The following is a 19,758-nucleotide window of genomic DNA, read 5'->3' as shown; positions in this document are numbered from 1 at the left end:
AGTCTATGGGGGGGGGGGGGGGGGTGGGGGTGGTGATGTAACAGCTGCCTCCCACACAATGACCTGACAACCAAGTATCTCTTCCCCACAAACTGCTCACATCATTTCATTCACTCAAATTCTGTTGGCGTTACATAAAACATTCAAACAGCGCTAGCCTGCTTTTGTCTGAGGTGCCATCCAGTGTAGAGCAGAGCTGTTTAACTCTGACCTTGAACTCAGGATTCCTGCCGGCTTTCAATTTCTAGCAACCCCAATGCTCTCCCAGTTGTCTGACGATTGCTAACAGCGCCTTCCCGCGAGGACATCAGCTTCCAATAACACAGAGATGGGAAAAAAACCCCAAAAAACAGCAGGATTCCAAACCTTGAGGACCAGAGTTGATTGTTCTGGGTTTTAGAAGACTCTTACCTTGAGGCCACTGTACTCTGCTGCGGAGCCCCTGTCAACCCCTGTGATGTAAATCCCCAGAGAATATTCAGCGCCCCCCCGAATCATCAACCCCAGAGAGCGTCCGTCGTCCAGAGAGAGGTTTACCTGTAGGGGGACAAACAAACACAAATCAACATAAACCCACTGAAATCACATACACACACACACACACACACACACACACGCGTTCTTAACCTATTACCATCAACCAGCGTTTCATTGGCAAGTCCAGGATAATTATTATAATGCCTGCGTCAGCCTTGCACATGTCCCGCTGACCGCAATGATTCACAGCTTAATAATTAGCTGATCGGTTTAATCCAGTTCGCACGTGCAGCGCCGAAATGTAAGAAAAAAAGAAAAAGAAAAAAAAAAAAAAAAGAAAAGTAGAAACCTGCAGGGTGGCAGGGTTTTAAGAGCTGTGCTGAGAGCTAGTTCCATCAACATTCTCTCCTCTAGAAATTTCTCCTGCTTCCATTTTGTGTGGAGCTACACTTGGATAACTTGTTTCACAGGTTTTCAGGACGACCACCGTTCTGTCTGGCTGAACTGCTACACCCACAGATATTTTATTATCCATTTGATTAATTCTGTTTTCTCGTTTTGTATTAGCCCTGCTTCGTTTCATTCTAGATTGTTCCGTAGGTGCGCAGATCGCCGTTTCTTTACCGCACTCAGTAATATTCAGCCATTCAGGAGAGATTTAACTCTCCTTATTTGTGCTTCATCGAGCAAATGGCCATCAAAGACAAAATAACAGAGCGTAGCAATTACTCTTCACAAAGAGTTGGATATTTTCAGGTTCGTTGGCTAGGACTGGAGCTAATTTGTTTCAAAGGCCGGTTACTGTAATATGCCTCACTTAAAGCCAAATTCAACTAATCCATCACTGAATCAGCTGACGCTCTGCACCTTACCACTGCACCACAGAACAGGGCCAGCTCCCTAGTTTCTCACCAGGGAACTCTCTGTATGCCAAATGTACCCATCCAAGGTTGTTTTTGTTTTTGTTTTGTTTTTTTCATCCCCAGCAGTCATTCACTCAGAAAAAGACAGTTTTGGCCAAGCATCCGGATTGCATGGTAAGTACCAAAAAAAAAAACCTGCTTTTTTTTTTTCTTATTTTAAAATGTGATCCATAGCCTGAAATATCTTTTATTTTAAAACTTAATACGTGTATGTTTTATTTCGTGCTTTTATGAGGGTTTGAGCTTGAGAGGATGTTAAGTAAACAGAGTAGACAGTGTTTTTGTTGTTTTAATATTCCAGCCAGTGTCTCTAGCTTTGCATAATGAATGGCTACAGATCTAACAGGTTCAAATATGAGATAAATCGCCTTTTTTATTTTTTTTTCAAAGGCAGGAACGAGTCCGGGAGCAGAGCCCGGATTCATATCCCTTCATTCCCCCTCTGAGTAAACGAACACATCACAAAGCTCACTGAAATATCTACGTCGCTAACATCATCCTGCACCTTTCCTCCAAAGACCGTAGATCAGAGTCTTTCTCTATTAGGCTCATTTCAAATCGGTCAGGCATACCCACCACCCACCCTGCCACCCCATCCCCCGCCCATAAAAAAAAATCAGGTGTTAGCAATTTTGTCGTTCAGGTAATTTCCACAGAGGCAGTTCAAATAGATCTCATCTTTGTTTGGGAATATATATATATATACATATATATATATATATATATATATATATATATATATATATATATATATCAATATATGTGTATTAAATTCTCGACTAAAAGCCGGGTCCCAAATTACAGCCTTGCCTGTTTGGGCAAATAAAGACTGGTTCCAAATACAGGCCTGGTAAAAGAAAAAAAAGAAAAGAAAAGAAAACAAAAAAAACCCCATAAATTACAGAAAGGCTCAGGTGGTAAATTCATGGTATTTCCACAGCATTACTGAAATCAGTACAACAACATACGGTAATTATGCTCACTACCCTGTCGCTATTAGTTTCACTTTTAACAGAGATACCATACTGGTAGTGTTCTACCTCACGTGGTCGCTGTAGAACTGTGTGTGTTTACGGCCCATCATTAGTATTCAGGGACATCACTGCCAAAACTCTCTCCTTCCTACTCCCTTTGTGTTCTTTCATTATTTCTGTGAGTTATTTCATATAACAGCACGTCTTAACGGCACTTGGAAAAGTCAAGGAAGGGAAAAAATGTCTGATTTGAGATGGCCTAGGTACGGTAGGGACATGTCGGCCGGGGAGCTGGAAACAGAGGAACAAATTTTACCTTTAAACCTGTCATTATTTCAACCTGTTTCTATTTATCCTCCCTTCTTACAAATAAAACAAACAATTCACAGAATAATCAACACTAATCGACATAAATATAGTCAATGATTACCAATTTCATTTTGTGATAGAATTACTATTGCATCATTTGCTATATCCACAGATGGTTTTAATCTGTCGATAATTGTGCTCTTCGTTCTCTCTCCAAATTCAGGTAATATTGGTACATTAAAATAACCTGCGATAATTCTGCAGTTTGAATGCTCATGGAACATCCGCTTTTGTGCTAAACTTTTGTGCTAAACTTTTGTGCAGCCTGTGTGCCAAACTTACTACAATATTACAGAGTACACAACCAAAAGAAAAAAGAGGACAAATCATAAATAATGACCTGTCTCTAATAATAGCCTGTCTCAAATAAATGCCTGGTTCTTTCTTCAGCTGAGGTAAATAAAGGCCCCGGGCCACCGTTTGAGAATTTACGGTATATAAAGAATCCTTGGTGCTGTGTTCAAGAGTCTTCAAACATGGAATCTGGAGAAGCTATGCAATGAGGGGGTGGGGTGGCATTTTTTTTTTTTTTTCAGTCTTTGGGCTGTGCGTACTCTGCATATTTTTGGCTGCGGGTGATGATGAAGACGCGGGGCAGGTATACAGATGGTGAAGACCTCTCTGCCGTTGCTTGGCAGCGACGGACCAGGAGTGAATCAGTGCTGCCTGCAATAAACTACATAACAGTGCTCTTCAGGCCTCTAAGTAAAGATTTCTCTCCCAGTCTTGTAAAGGCTAATCTATCCACAAGATGTGGAATATACAGGGAATAAACCAGAAAACATATATATATATATATGATGATAATCTACTGCGTTTTTACTTTCGGGGGAAGACAATCTGTCAGCATTTCTGGAAATGCAATTTCAACTCAGCTCAGCTTAGCTTAGCTCTAGTACCATCAGTTCCGCCAATTAGTTGTACATCTGCCAAAATAACCCATCAATTTTTTCTTCTCCAGCAGTCGATAAGATCAATCATTAGGAAACAAAACCTCTGTGCTTCAAACATCTATTTGTTTCTCCAAGTAAAAGTGTAACAGAGAATAGCACAGTAAACAAAAGAACAAAACCTTATCCTAAAAGCTAACGCACTGTGCTGTACAGCTCTCGATAACAACTACCAACAAAGTCTTGTACGTATATATGTATGTACCTTTTTCTCGGTGCCATCATGGACGAGGCCGCGCCTCTGGCTTTCTGAATGGCGCCCCCCATTGGTGTGGTGGTCCAGAAGATCTGGAGGCGGGGACACGCTGCGGCCCTGGGGGTCCACCCATGAGTACACGTGATTGGTCACGTAGGCTCCCGGGATCCGCCCCTTGGAACACACTGACATTGAGAGTTTCTTGCAGCCTTTTAAGACCTGAGGATGAAGGAGAAGAGAAAGAGAGAGATAACATACGTATGGGGGAGATAAAAATGTTGGGATTAAGAAGAGAAGAGATGGATGAGAAAGATGCATTTAAATGGCAGCGTTGCTTTGAGCTGTGCTTTATAATTCCTCTTCAGCAGAGATACTGATAATATTAAGTTACTGATATACTGTTGGTTTATATGTTGGTTTTTGCCCTGCACATTCAATGGTGATTCAGTAGCTGTAAGACAATGACTAATTAGACTAATCACGAACCAGTTGAGGCAAGACTCTCAAGTCAGTCGAGAGCCTTAATTACTCAGCGAAGTCCTGAGGATTCATAGCTTTTACACAAATCTTCAGGAACGAGTTCACTCGTTCATTCCCTTCCCAGGCGGGACCGATCTTCCAGTCCACCAAACCTGGTTGTCAGGCGCCCTGCCAATCCACAGAGGAGAACGACTCATCTGAGAAGCTGTCCCGAAGCCAAAAGAAAAACTAGATCCCTATTAAAAAAAATATGCTGAAAGTCTCCGGCAAAGATGACATGAATAAATAACGAAACAGAACAAACAAACAAAAAGAGAAGACCTCAAGAGTCGCTCCTAGGCCGTGTGTCAGAAAAGTCCAATAAAGCTTTTCACAAGCCTCGGTCCACATCTTCCCTGAGTGCAGTTAAAAGTCTTGACTCACGGTTTACCAGCCTCTCGACTCAGGACGTTTTTCCTGTAAATGTCTACAGTCATACATTCCATTTTTAATAAAGTGGTTTCATTAGAGACTAAGGCCACTCCAGCACTGTTTTTTTTTTTTCTTCACTGGTGATAAACACTTCATATTACTTTCAACAATACTCACAGTCTTTATATCAGAGGACCTGACGTGCAACTCTCCCTCCCTTTTACAGGGCTGCAAGAGGGCTCAGCCCCTGATTCGAATGGGCTGTGACTCATCTGTTCCAACGTATCAATAATGCAGGGACTCATGGGAAAACCGACTTTTTTGGAGCGTCGCTGCCAGGACCTGTCACGGACTCATTCAGATGTTCTGTCAGAAACAGTTAAACTGATACCTCGGCAGGTGTAAACAACTTCACTGCAAGAGCAAAAGGTTTGTGTGTGAGCGTGTGTGTGTGTGTGTTTGTGTGACCCTCAAATATCCTAAAATACACACACATACACACACACACACACACACACACACACACACAAACTGATGAAAGCTTCTAAAAGATGAATGTAATAGCATGTTAACACACTGGAGACATTATCAATGCTACATAGAGTGCAGCTGTTGCAATACTTAAGGTGCAATCAAAAAAGCTTAAAAACATAGTTTACAGAGAGCAAAAAACCCAAAGACATTTGAATGAATTTCAGCCCATTACTTTGGGGGAGAAAAAACAAATACAAAAACAAAAACACACGGATGAGCCTGCAAAGCTGGGATTCTGTCACAGCTTTCTCTCAATGACAAGTTTGGCTCGTTGGTCACGTAAGCTTGTATGCAAATGTCTGCTGTTGGACAATTTCCATTGGTCGTTGAACAAAGAGAATGTGGTCATATGATCACTTCTCCTGTGGAGGATCTGGGTTTTAGCCCTCTGGCCCAGAATGTTCGTATGGTACAACATAATGGGAGTATCTTGTGTTGCAAAAATTTACATAGATTTACATAGATTTACATACAAACATTAAGCAGTCTTTGACCTCATTAAAGGTTTTGCTTTTGATGATGATGATGCAAAACGAATTACAATGAGGATGTTGTTGTAGGAAAGTTCTTATGTAGCTTTTCAAAACAAGGGTAGGCAAGGACTAAAAATAGAAAGAAAAAAAAAATAATTATATATATATATATATATATATATATATATATATATATATATATATATATAAATATATATATCCAAAGCAATGTTCTCAATCTGTACACTCTGACTTGACTCTTGACTAAATATGGTCTGCAGTTGAACCAAGCAAGTACCAAACAGAGTGGATATTTATATAGCAGAGTTACGTAACAGCTACACAGAGAGAATTTTTTTTTTTTGCTTGCAGAAAGGAAGCGAATATGAACAAAAGTATGCAGAGTTACTAATGATTAGTCACAGATCACAGGAGAGAGAAAAAGAGAGAGCCAACGAAAAACAGAAAGTAAGGGAATAAGAAAGAGAAAAAAAAAGATATTTATAGAAAGAGAGAGGAAGAGGAAGAGAGAGCCAGCGAGAAAGAGAAAGTGCGAAGGAGTTTATCCACCGTAATGAGATGTTGGGGTTTCTGTGAGGGCAGAAGTTTCAAAGATTCTCTCAATTACGCACTCGCTACCGCTCTTATGTACTCATTCACTCCCTCACTGACACCCTCACTCAATCACATATTCACTCACTCCCTCACTGACACCCTCACTCAATCACATATTCACTCACTCACTCCCTCACTGACACCCTCACTCAATCACATATTCACTCACTCACTCCCTCACTGACACCCTCACTCAATCACATATTCACTCACTCCCTCACTGACACCCTCACTCAATCACATATTCACTCACTCCCTCACTGACACCCTCACTCAATCACATATTCACTCACTCCCTCACTGACACCCTCACTCAATCACATATTCACTCACTCACTCCCTCACTGACACCCTCACTCAATCACATATTCACTCACTCCCTCACTGACACCCTCACTCAATCACATATTCACTCATTCACTCCCTCACTGACACCCTCACTCAATCACATATTCACTCATTCACTCCCTCACTGACATCCTCACTCAATCACATATTCACTCACTCCCTCACTGACACCCTCACTCAATCACATATTCACTCACTCCCTCACTGACACCCTCACTCAATCACATATTCACTCACTCACTCCCTCACTCAATCACATATTCACTCACTCACTCACACCCTATATCAATCACATATTCACTCACTGACACCCTCACTCAATCACATATTCACTCAGACACCCTCACTTAATTACATATTCACTCACTCACTCACTGACACCCTCACTCAATCACATATTCACTCACTCACTCACTGACACCCTCACTCACTGACACCCTCATTCAATCATATATTCACTCACTCACTCACTGACACCCTCACTCAATCACATATTCACTCACTCACTCACTGACACCCTCACTCAATCACATATTCACTCACTCACTCACTGACACCCTCATCCAATCACATATTCACTCACTGACACCCTCACTCAATCACATATTCACTCACTCACTCACTCACTGACACCTTCACTCAATCACATATTCACTCACTCCCTCACTGACACCCTCACTCAATCACATATTCACTCACTGACACCCTCACTCAATCACATATTCACTCACTCACTCACTGACACCCTCACTCAATCACATATTCACTCACTGACACCCTCACTCAATCACATATTCACTCACTCACTCACACCCTATATCAATCACATATTCACTCACTGACACCCTCACTCAATCACATATTCACTCACTCACTCACTCACTGACACCCTCACTCAATCACATATTCACTCACTCACTCACTGACACCCTCACTTACTGACACCCTCATTCAATCATATATTCACTCACTCACTCACTGACACCCTCACTCAATCAAATATTCACTCACTCACTCACTGACACCCTCACTCAATCACATATTCACTCACTCACTCACTGACACCCTCACTCACTGACACCCTCATTCAATCATATATTCACTCACTCACTCACTGACACCCTCACTCAATCACATATTCACTCACTCACTCACTGACACCCTCATCCAATCACATATTCACTCACTGACACCCTCACTCAATCACATATTCACTCACTCAATCACACATTCACTCACTCACTCACTCACTCACTAACACCCTCACTCAATCACATATTCACTCACTCAATCACATATTCACTCACTCACTTACTCACACCCTCACTCAATCACATATTCACTCACTCCCTCACTGACACCCTCACTCAATCACAAATTCATTCACTCACTCACTGACACCCTCACTCAATCACATATTCACTCACTCACTCACTGACACCCTCACTCAATCACATATTCACTCACTCACTCACTGACACCCTCACTCAGTCACATATTCACTCACTCACTCACTGACACCCTCACTCAATCACATATTCACTCACTCCCTCACTGACACCCTCACACAATCACATGTTCACTCATTCACTCACTGACACCCTCACTCAATCACATATTCACTCACTCACTCCCTCACTGACACCCTCACTCAATCACATATTCATTCACTGAAACCGTCACTCACTCACTGACACCCTCACTCAATCACATATTCACTCACTCTATGACATATTCACTCACTCACTTAATCACTGACACCCTCACTCAATCACATATTCATTCACTCACTCATTCACTGACACCCTCACTCAATCACATATTCACTCATTCACTCCCTCACTCAATCACTGACACCCTCACTCAATCACATATTCACTCACTCCCTCACTGACACCCTCACTCAATCACATATTCACTCACTCACTCACTGACACCCTCACTCAATCACATATTCATTCACTCACTCATTCACTGACACCCTCACTCAATCACATATTCACTCATTCACTCCCTCACTCAATCACTGACACCCTCACTCAATCACATATTCACTCACTCCCTCACTGACACCCTCATTCAATCACATATTCACTCACTCACTCACTGACACCCTCACTCAATCACATATTCACTCACTCACTCACTGACACCCTCACTCAATCACATATTCACTCACTCACTCACTGACACCCTCATTCAATCACATATTCACTCACTTAATCACTGACACCCACACTCAATCACATATTCATTCACTCACTCCCTCACTCCCTCACTGACATCCTCAATCACATATTCACTCACTCACTCCCTCACTGACATCCTCACTCAATCACATATTCACTCACTCACTCACTGACACCGGTATTCAATCACATATTCACTCACTCACTCACTGACACCCTAATTCAATCACATATTCACTCACTCACTCACTCACTCACTCACTCATTAACATACCTATGCATTCACTCATTCATTCATTCATTCACTCGTTCACTTATTCACTCACTCATTCATTCACTTGCTTGCTCATGCACTGACACCTTCCACAGACTTCAATCCCGTAGTTTTGACTACTTGGACTTGCACCTTCACGACCTCGCAGCTTAGTACAGCCGGTGAATTCTAACCCGCCGTCGCCCCTTGGCGCCACACGGAATCAGACAATTTCATACCACCTCAGTAAATAAATCATACCCCAGCTAGTCTCTCCCCTGCTTCCAATTTATCAAGCCCAAAACCCCGACATCTCTGTCCTGCCGACTCCGAAAGACTCGCCTCTGCTTAGTTATTCACCTGAGAGCATAGCAAATGAAGGAAAAGGTGTTGGACAATTCTCGAAGCAAGCAACCGCAAAACCTCTGCCGAATTTGTCGAATCTGAACATCCTTCCATGTAAAGGAACACAAGGGATTCCATTCAGGTTTCAGCAAAGGTACCAGACTTTTGTTATAGCTACAGTGAGGAAAAAAAAAAAAAAGACAACTAAAGACGCGCTGAAGAGTGTTGCTCCAGATTTTGTAAAACTTTAAATTACTGTTTAAATCCGACGCAACCCTCTTAATGCTATTGGTAAGATCTGACCGGATTTATCATCATATTCTTCTGAACAAAATGAGACATTGTCAATATGAATAATAGAAGAAAAACAAGGTCTTGTTGCTGGTGCTTCATAATTTACCACTAATAATTTATAATTTTTTTTTTCCCGAGGTCAGTCTGCTTGGTTGTTGGTTTTGCAGTTTGATAAAAAAAAAAAAAAACTGAACCTCTTGCAAAAGCTCCACATCATGAAGTTTTTTGGGTTTTTTTGTCTGTTTGTTTTCCTTTCATTCACCTTCAAACTTTTGTGGACAGAGAATAAAGCGCAACAAACACAAAATGTTTTCGTTGTCTGTTCCCGATAAAGGCAGACACGGACATGATGAATGTTTTTGTTGTGCAATGTTTGTCTGTCCAGATTTGTAAAGCTAAATAAAAAAAAGAGAAAGAGAGAAAAATTCGGTGTGTGACGGCTCATGGGGCTTCACTCCCCAAAATATTTTTCAACACATTTTTATGTAAAACGAATCATAAGGACAGTTTATGATTGATAACAACTAGCTTTTTTTTTTTCACAGGACTCTACATCTCCAAACTGTTAGACACACTATTTACATATAAAGTCTTAAAACCGGAGATTACAGGACATTTTTTAGGATGAAATATTAAAATAGCACATTCCCCCTCCTCTGATCTGCATTCTGCTGCAGTCCCCGTCTGCCTCATCCCCTGGGGAGATAACGGCAGACGTGGCAGTGGACATATCCAGAACATTCTGCATACTGTTGGCAGTGTGTTCACTAACCCCTCAAGACCGCAGACCTAGAAACACCATTAGACGGTGAAAGAGAAGGGGAAAGTAGGTCTCGTCCACGTCCACTTGAACGATAAAAGTCAAAAAAAAAAAAAAAAAAAAGGAGATAAAACTCATACCTGTTTAACGGGACACTTGACAAACCAGAGGAGCGGATATTTCCATTTTTAGAAACGGTGGTTCAGAAGGACTATGTGCATAAATGTTGATGCTATATTTGCATGTGCACCTAACACGTCTACACTCATGACTTCAGGACTAACACAAGTGCACGTAGGTTTATAGTGAACCTTCACAGCACGATGTAGAAACTCTATGCCGGTGTAACTGTGACATTCTTTTGAAGGGGAACTGATAAAGCAGTTAAAAGTGAAGATGAGTGACAACTACGGACATAAGGATACATACAGATGACACAGATACAACACCATCAAGACAGTTACACAATTTGACATGAAAGATGGGACAACTTTGTAAAGTATAGCTGTAATATTAAATGTGTGCGACAGTGAGACACTTGGGGCAAACTTTTATGGCTGGCTACGTGTGCTTACATCTGGCGTCAATGTATAGCTTATGAACACATTTTCAAAGCCAGTGTCATCACTGACTAATTTACATAACATTATTATACTGGATTACATCATAAGACATTTTACATATAGAGAAGTATAACTGATCTTGTTTTTTAAAACTTTGCGTAAAGCCTGGCATGTTGTAAAAAAGAACTCGTGTTCTTTCCATTTTAATGCCCTACTTTCCAGTTTTTCTTCTCAGCTGTAAACTCCACCGAACATTTTCCTCAAGAATCTGACCAGCGTAAAAGAGAGAGCTGCCTACTGCGCTACCTCAACCAGACCCCCCCCCCCCACAAAAAAAACCAAAAAAAAGAAAGGAGGAAAAAGATTCTGTCGTCTAGGTGAGACGAAAACTGAACTCTTCGGCATGAATGCCAAGCGCCATGTCTGACAAAAATCAGGTACTGCTCATTACATGGCTGATACCATCTGTACAGTGAAGTGTGAGGGTGGCAGGATCATTTTGTGGGGATGTGTATCAGAGGCAGGGACTGGGAGACTGGACAGGAATGAGGGAAAGATGAATGGAGCCAAAGACAGAGAGGCCGTTAAAGAAAAACCTGCTGCAGAGAGACTAGGGCGAAGATTCACCTTTCAGCACGATAACTACACGAAGCACACAGCCAAGACAATGCTTGGAGTGGATTTAGGACAAGTCTCTGAACATCCTTGCGTGACCCAGCCAAAGCACAGACTTGAAAACCCACGGAGAAACCAAAAAGATTGCAGTTCGCTGATGGTCTTCATCCGAAACACCAGAAAGCTTAAGAGGATCTGTGAGGAAAAATAGGAGAAACTGCCCAATTCCAGGTATGCTGTATGGGTCAAAACATACCAAAGAACTCCTGCAGCTGTAATCACTGCCAAAGACGGTCCTCCAGTGTACTCAATGAAAGGTCTGAATACACATGTAAACGAGAGATTGTGTGTGTTTTCTTATATTCAATAAATTTGCAAAAAAAAAAAAATCTAAAAATGTGTTTTTACATTGTAATTAAAGGGCATTGTGTGTTGACTGATGGCAAAAAAAAATTTCAGTTGATTTTGAAATTATAACCTAAAAAAGTGTGGAAAAAGGAAAAAGTGAAGGGGTCTGAGAGAGAGACAGAGAGAGAGAGACCCCTGCTATCATCATAAAACAACTGAGTGTCTGTCTGTCTGTGCGCACATTATATTCTTATTAGATGGTTTATAGATTCATTAAAATATGACAACGCTCTGTGAGAGAAGACCTATAAAGAACGCGCACGAACATTAAAATACCGATGGCCGCCATTAACGTCACTATAAATTTCGATGATAAATAAAGGCTTAGTCTGCGTGCACTATCATCCTCTTATCACAAAACACAGTAGCTTTCGCAAATGGGCGGGAAGTCGACCTACATAAAGTAAACAAAAGGCCTCCTCCTAAAGAGTTCGTTATTTTTGGTGGGTTATAGACTACATTTACGCGTCAATCCGCAGCAAAGGCGCTACAAATTAATCTCCAGTTTATGAAGAAGAACGAAAGTAAAGAGTGCGAAGCAATCCCGCCTGATTTACCCTAATGAAATTAATTCCACGCGCAAGTTTTGTACCGAGGCCGACACTTAAATACTGCTGAGTGTGTCTCAATAGAATTCCCCAGAGAAAAAGTGCGTAGGAAGAGGTTTTTTGGCTTTTTTTTGGGGTGGGGTGGGGGGGGAATGAGTGAGAGAATGTATAACACAACAGGCCAGAGCTCGATGGTCCTCATATTGTTACTTTTCTCCGTTGCGCTGTACCGTTACGTAGCGGAGCCGCTGAGGATTATAACGCCCACATATAACCGCAGAGCCTCGAGCGTAACTGTCGCATAGCGTGTTAAGGTGCCACAATGAATAGTAATGGATTGGGTCGCGGTCTGTACAAACACTCTTTGAAAACCTAGTTTAACAACAAAAAAATAGGACGGTTTTGTGATAGATGTGACAGTTTTTTAGAGAGAGCTTCATTTACTCTGAGTACATGAACTGCTGTAGACTGTTGTCAATAGCTACCAAACAATGATGCAGACGCAAAAAGAAGTATATACTTTCAATAGATTGGAAAAGGACACTTTAGTTTAGTAAAGAATACATAGAATCTGACCAAGCATTTAGATGAGATTGCTTGGCATATTTGAAGCAGGCGAGCGAAGTGGCTAGCTAAATTAGCTGTCACGTTTAATCTGTTGTGAAAGCGTCCTCTTTCTGCTGTCACTTGTTTATCACATCCTTTCTGTCCCTCTAAGTCTGAATCTCTCCTACCGCTGGCCTTGGACTGAAGTTTCACACGCAGATACACACACACACAACCTGACCTTTGCTTAAATGAATCACTGCGAAAAATTTAACATGGATTTAAACAACCCTTCTGAGGTAAAGGCCCCTAAACCCTGCTGCTGAAGTGATTTTAGACTATGTCTTAAATTAACACACACATGTGAATCTGCTGTGAAACATTTGCACTAAATGTTTGGTCATCAAATGTCTGGAAGTCAGACGTTTGATACTGGCATTACAGATTGCTGTTTTAAGCTTTATTTTCAGAGCAAACCATGTCAGGGGCGTTGAATTCACCGCCATATTTTCTAAAACTCCCAATTACAGCAGACACACAAGTCTATGAGCCTGCCCTTTTTTTTCTTTTTTACCATACCAGCAATTTGCAAACCTCTCATTCCACACACACACACACACACACACAGATCACCTGCGGCTGCTTCTAAAAGGCACAAAATGTTTCCGTTGCAGAAATTGTAAATGTAATATTCCACCGAAGGACGAAAACCTAATCTCAGAGGAAAATATCTTCTCCAAGGACACTCTCTGCACAGCAACATATATAATACACCCCCCCTCCCCCTGAACCCTTTTTTTCAGTTCACTGTCTTTCTATTTTACACTGAACAACTCTCTGTCTGTTAAACTAAGTCATGTCTGTAGTGGCCTCTGTCCTCATGATTTAATTGTTCCAGTGGGAAAGAGCATTGAACAATAGGAGTGTACCTGTACATAGGGTCTCTTCAAATTTAAGGGGTTAATTGTTCCTGTTTAATGAAGCTCGTTGGACTGATTCTGTTGGTTTTTGTCACTGCTGAACGTCAGCGACGGACTGAAGGCTGCACAGGCTCGGTCAGCAGTCAGCCCATAGGGTGAGGACGAAATCAGCAGAAGGAAAGTGGATTTGAGAGACAGATGAATGGCCACTAAGCAAACACTCCACAAACTTCTACTTCTCAAGCTTTTCAGTCTAGACTTCCTGCTTGAGGGTTTTATATTTAGATTCTGCTGTGACTACAGAGAGCACAAAAGGAAACCAAATAAATAAACAGGAGTACTTAAAAAAAAAAAAAAAAAAAACCCTGACTGAATTGTCAATGTACATCATCACAAATGGAGGTGACTGTTTTTTCTTTTTCTTTTTTTTTTTTTTTTTGCATTTCTGTGGAGTAATAACAAAAGAGGTGAGACACGGCTGAATCAAATCAACTGTCATCATCCGCATGGTTCTTTTTTTACCTCACGGCATTCTTGTTTACGACTGCTGTTAATAAGCACCAGAGTCATTCTCTCATTCTGCTGTTGCTCCAAGACAAGGGTCTGTCCTTAAAGGCATCGCCTACACGGTGGTATCTGTTATCGACCAACTGCATTGCTAACAACTGCTGACAGGAAGAAGATTCTAGCCTGTTGTTATGTTGTCATTGAAGAGCCACAGACAGACTCAAAAGTCTCCTAGACAAAACACCGTTACTCAGTATTAAATTATTTTAACTGTAGTTTTGTGGTGCTTCAGAATTTTGTCTTTTTTTTTCTTTCTTTTTTTTTGAAGGCCAACTCTATGGGCTTCCACTTCTGTAGTGTACTTGACACATGCGTAAAAAAATAAATCAGTCCGTTTTCAGTCGGTGTAAGAGAGCCAACCTAGCCTGAACCGCTGGGTCAAGTTAGCGGAATTTTCGACGATAAGGTTGAGTTGTGTCTGTTCTCTGGCACGCATGCTTGAAAAACGAGAGTCAAACAGATAAACAGGTCAATACCGCATCCAAAATGCATGGTATTCACCTTGTTGCCTTGGTGCTTGGCTATTTTAATAAGTCTCCCAGATGCATCTCTGCTACAAAGGAGGAGACAGAGTCTAGGAAGAGTTTGTATTCCGGGTGAGTGCAAGAAGAAATCCACAGTGATGGTTCTCACCGTGAAAGAGTGATGGAGACAGAGAGAGAGAGAGAGAGAGAGAGGCAACAGGGCGCAGACAGGTCAGGAAAGGGAGAGAGAGAGAGGTAAATATAAACAGGGAGGACAGAAGGAGAGGAAGAAACTCATAAAAGAGTCACAAATGATTTAAAAACATGTCTTATCCATTTTATCCATTACAATGTCTGATCTAGGCCTTAAAACATGTCCCCTCTGTTCAAAAGGATCCAAACCCTTTCCAAAACAATGAATTAATCTCAAGAACAGCATTCAAAAACCCTCTGATCAAGGACTCACACCATCCAGAAAAGAGCAAACTGTAATTTCAACAAATTTTCACATTTTGAGGTTTCAGATTTATTCAGTCAGATCAACTGATTAAATTTAGCCTGCTTAGAATTCTGACACTGACTCTCTCTCTTTGTGTGTGTGTGTGTGTGTGTGTGTGAGAGAGAGAGAGAGAGAGAGAGAGAAATATTCGAGCTGGGTTTAACAGGTTATGAGGAGAACTAGGGACAGCACTGGAGATGACAAACAACGTGAAAATGAAGCTAAATCGATTCAGCTCATGTATGCACTTCAATCACATTTTCCAGCGACTCAAGCAGGCCAAATCTCCGTAAAGGGGAACCAGACTGCCTGCCTAAAGCTGCGTTTCAAACTCATCTCCGCCTCCTCTCTCTGTACCTTTAAAGTAAAAAAAAAGAACCACTTTGAAGTTATGGTTCCTGAAAGCTTTGGCATAGACCAACGTTAGAACACGACACGTCTTTACTGTGATATAACGGTAATTTACAAATGTTTCGTTTTCAGGATATTTTGGTATTATAAAAAAGAAATTTTAAGATTTCTCCTGCCGTCAAAACAATAATTACAATTTTCGGTTGTCGTGGGGTTTATTTTGTTTTGTTTTGTTTTTTTAAGAAGATACGTTATATAATTTTTAATTATGGCTGTTTGAAAACTCATCGTTGGCAATATCTTTTTATTCTTGCATGAACTGGCACACATTATGCCCAGAATCACAGGGTCTCAAATACATGACTAATTTTGGCCGCCCAAACTGAATGAACCCGTTCGGCTTAACAGGATTACTGGCATTGATAATAACTAAGATTTACAAAATATGTGTTCAAAATGCCTTTAACTCGCTTTCAGTCGCCGTGACGACGGGCCTTATGACTTCATTTCCCACTCGCTATTTACGGTTTTTCTCGTTCGCTTAGAACACAGTCCCAAATGCGTAACCTCATTCTCAAATTAGTGCCTCAAAACCCCCAGAACATTAACGCAGATGGCCGCGGTACAAATTTCATTTTCTCATTCTGTTCGCAGAAAATGCAAATGCGAAGGCACATGTTGCAAAACACCAAACGCAGTTTTCATTGCATAGACGCAGTTCTTATTTAACTATGGCATGTCGGGTACGTACATTTCTCACTCACATTGACACAGTTGTTCATTGCGTAAATCATTGTATGCAAAACACTATGTACAACGAGCGCTGTGTTCGTGCAGAGGAACAAGCCAATGTGATGTGTCTGATTCCAGTGAGGCAATTTCCCATTAAGTCTCCCACAACCGAAAAACAAACGAGCATGCACGCTGTCAACCCCATTCCACAAGTGCAGTCTGATACTGAAATACTAATTTCACACAGGGACATATAATGCTAATGGTCCCAGTGCATAGTGTTGCTGAGAACAGAGCAAGAAGCAAGTGTCTGACAAGGGCAAAAACCTGGCCTTGCAAGACGGCCGGACGGGTGGGGTGGGCTGGGGTGAGGAGAGGAGGGGGGCGCAATAGTATTCCGTGAGGACAGGAGCGCTACTGAGTCAATGCTTTTTTTTACTTGACTGTAATTACTGCGACGTTACGTTTTTCAATAGGAATTATATCGTTTTACGTTCAGAGACGTCAGCACACCTGCCCTTGTTTCGTTGTCACTGTATGAAATTTTGGGATATATGAATACTGTGATAAAATATGTTTGTTCTTTTCATATTTGTGTATGTGGGACAAACCTCTGTATTGACTATAACACCATACAAAGTCTATTCAGTTTTATGCAAATATTTAGCGTTTTTTGTGTCAGTGTTTAGGCAATGATCAAAGGGTGCTGTCTTTTGGTAACTGTTGTAGTGACCGACTTCGTGTGTTTTGACACAGCTGGTTAACGTTTTGAGCGATTTATCTTCTCTTGCAGGGGTGGTTTAGTGTCGTGAGAGGCGCTTTTACTGTTACGTGAATTTCACTTAGAATTTTGAGAATGAGGTTAACGTTTCGGGAAATGCATCTAAGCGACTGACAGAAGTTGGAGCAAAATAGTGCCGAATGTTCGTGCTCGAGCGCCGTGGGATTTTCTGAGCGTTTTGTTTTATGATTATGGAGTAGTTCCTGCGTGAATGAAGAATTAGGCTACATCCAGGAGCGAGAGCGAGGGAGAGAATAATTATGATTGTTATGTCTACACGATGATTTTTAACTACTGATTTTTTTCCCCCTTTCATTCACCAGTAGCCTGACACGTGGTCTAGCAAACAAAAGTAGACTACATTTTTCATACCAAGCACACAGAATGAACTGAAACGAAAACAGAGAGAAATTATATGCACATCATTGTTTCTAATTGTAAATCTTTTACATTTTAATTACAACTGTAATATTTTGTCATTCCAGTCAAACGAGCTGAATAGTACTGCAGAGTTAGAGCAAGCAAGCAAGCCAGAGAGATGGGGGGGGGGGGGGGGTTAAATGAGGTTACCGCAGAGTCACTGTAAATTGCATAGCAGGTTAGTTTATCAAAAGAGAGTAATTACTTTGCAAGAGACTGGGTCAACAGGTTTAGACCCTTACAGAGGAAAGACAGTGGTTTGTTTAGCCTGTTTCCTGTCTGCTTTCCATTACAAATTCTTTCATCTTTCACTAACAAATGTAACTGCTATTTAACCTGGATTACATGTAGACATGAAAAACATAAAATTATTTTCTCTCCGATTAAAAGCCTCACTCATCATATGAAATCATATCTTTATTGATAAGCAATATCAACTTATATAAAATGTGTTGAGATTGATTGCAGCAAACAATAATACAATATATAGTAAAGATACAACAGATCACTGACGTATAAGAATGTCAAGAGACAGACTGACACCTTATTAAACAAGCCAAGTAAATTATTCAGATATCATTATCAGCTATGGACTGGCATACATATATCTCTGAGCAACTTTCATATGCAAATTCCAGAATCTTCACATGTACATGGAGAAAAGCTCACCTGAGTTAGTCTTGAAAAGCTAGACTGCCAAATATCTCTGGGCAAATTCCAGAATCTTCATGTGTCCACGAAGAGAAGCTAGACTGTGTTGGTCTAGAAAAGCTTGCCTGAGTTAGTCTAGAAAAGCTAGACTGCCCAATATCTCTGGGCAAATTCCAGAATCTTCACGTGTCCATGAAGAAAAGCTAGACTGAGTTTACTTGCACACGTTAGGATTTTATGAATGATTTCATTTTTGACAGGTGACACCAAAAAGACAGTGAAAAGCAGTCCCATCAGGAGAATGTCAGCATCGGATAAGGGTGTGTGTATGTTGTGTGTGTGTGAGTGTGTGTGTCCGAGAGAGAGGGCAAGAGAAAGAGAGAACAAGACAGAGAGAGAGAGAGAGAGAGAGAGAATAACTGTGCTTACAAGACATACCAAAGGTAAGTTGCTCTTACTGGACTAATTTATATATATACATCTATAGATAGATCGATACATTCTAGTGTGCGTGGTCAATACCAGTGATAAGCTCTATATACAGATAGGGCACCAAAACACCAGATGTTTCATCAGACAAACAACTCAGCTAACGTCATTTGAATATTTTGCATCAAATTAGACTGAAGCCCATCCCACTGAGGTGATGTTGAATATAATTGGAGAGCATATGTGTCTGATGTGAAAATGACTTGGGCTGTAGTAACAGCTTTGTTGCCGTGACAGCAGGTGACTGGCACCTCCACCTGAACCTCTGCCAGACTTCCCTTAAAGAGACAGCAACCTGTAAAATGCCTGTGTCATCAGAAGCAATTTTTTTTAGAGCCAGTTACAGGAACAAGCTGGCACCGAACACCACTTTAAATACTTCTGCATGGACAGCATAGTGTTCAACATAAACTTTAAATCTTGCATGAGTGAAGGGAACTGGATCTTACATTGCAAAACAAGTCAGACCACAACTAAACAAAGATTTAGTTAATTTCTTGCAAGTAGTATGGATATGAGGAATTAGCACAACAGTGCCAACTGTCAGTGTGTGTACTCTGGGTGACAGTAGCATATACAGTACCAAAGGGTGACATATTTTACATTGCCTCTT

General features: G+C 41.1%; 1 protein-coding gene across 1 annotated transcript in view; it reads right to left on the bottom strand.

Moving 5' to 3' along the window:
- LOC115827840 (whirlin) overlaps positions 1-19,758 on the bottom strand; it is a 46,903-nt gene that overhangs the window by 25,281 nt on the left and 1,864 nt on the right. Inside the window, 2 exon segments of the mRNA XM_075353622.1 lie at positions 412-537; positions 3,899-4,108. Of these exon segments, the coding sequence (XP_075209737.1) occupies positions 412-537; positions 3,899-4,108 (336 nt within the window).

This window comes from Chanos chanos, chromosome 14, assembly GCF_902362185.1.
Source record: "Chanos chanos chromosome 14, fChaCha1.1, whole genome shotgun sequence".
In the NCBI taxonomy this organism is placed as follows: Eukaryota; Metazoa; Chordata; class Actinopteri; order Gonorynchiformes; family Chanidae; genus Chanos; species Chanos chanos.
Note: the sequence above shows the minus strand (reverse complement) of the source record. Positions and strands in the feature narration are given on the sequence as shown.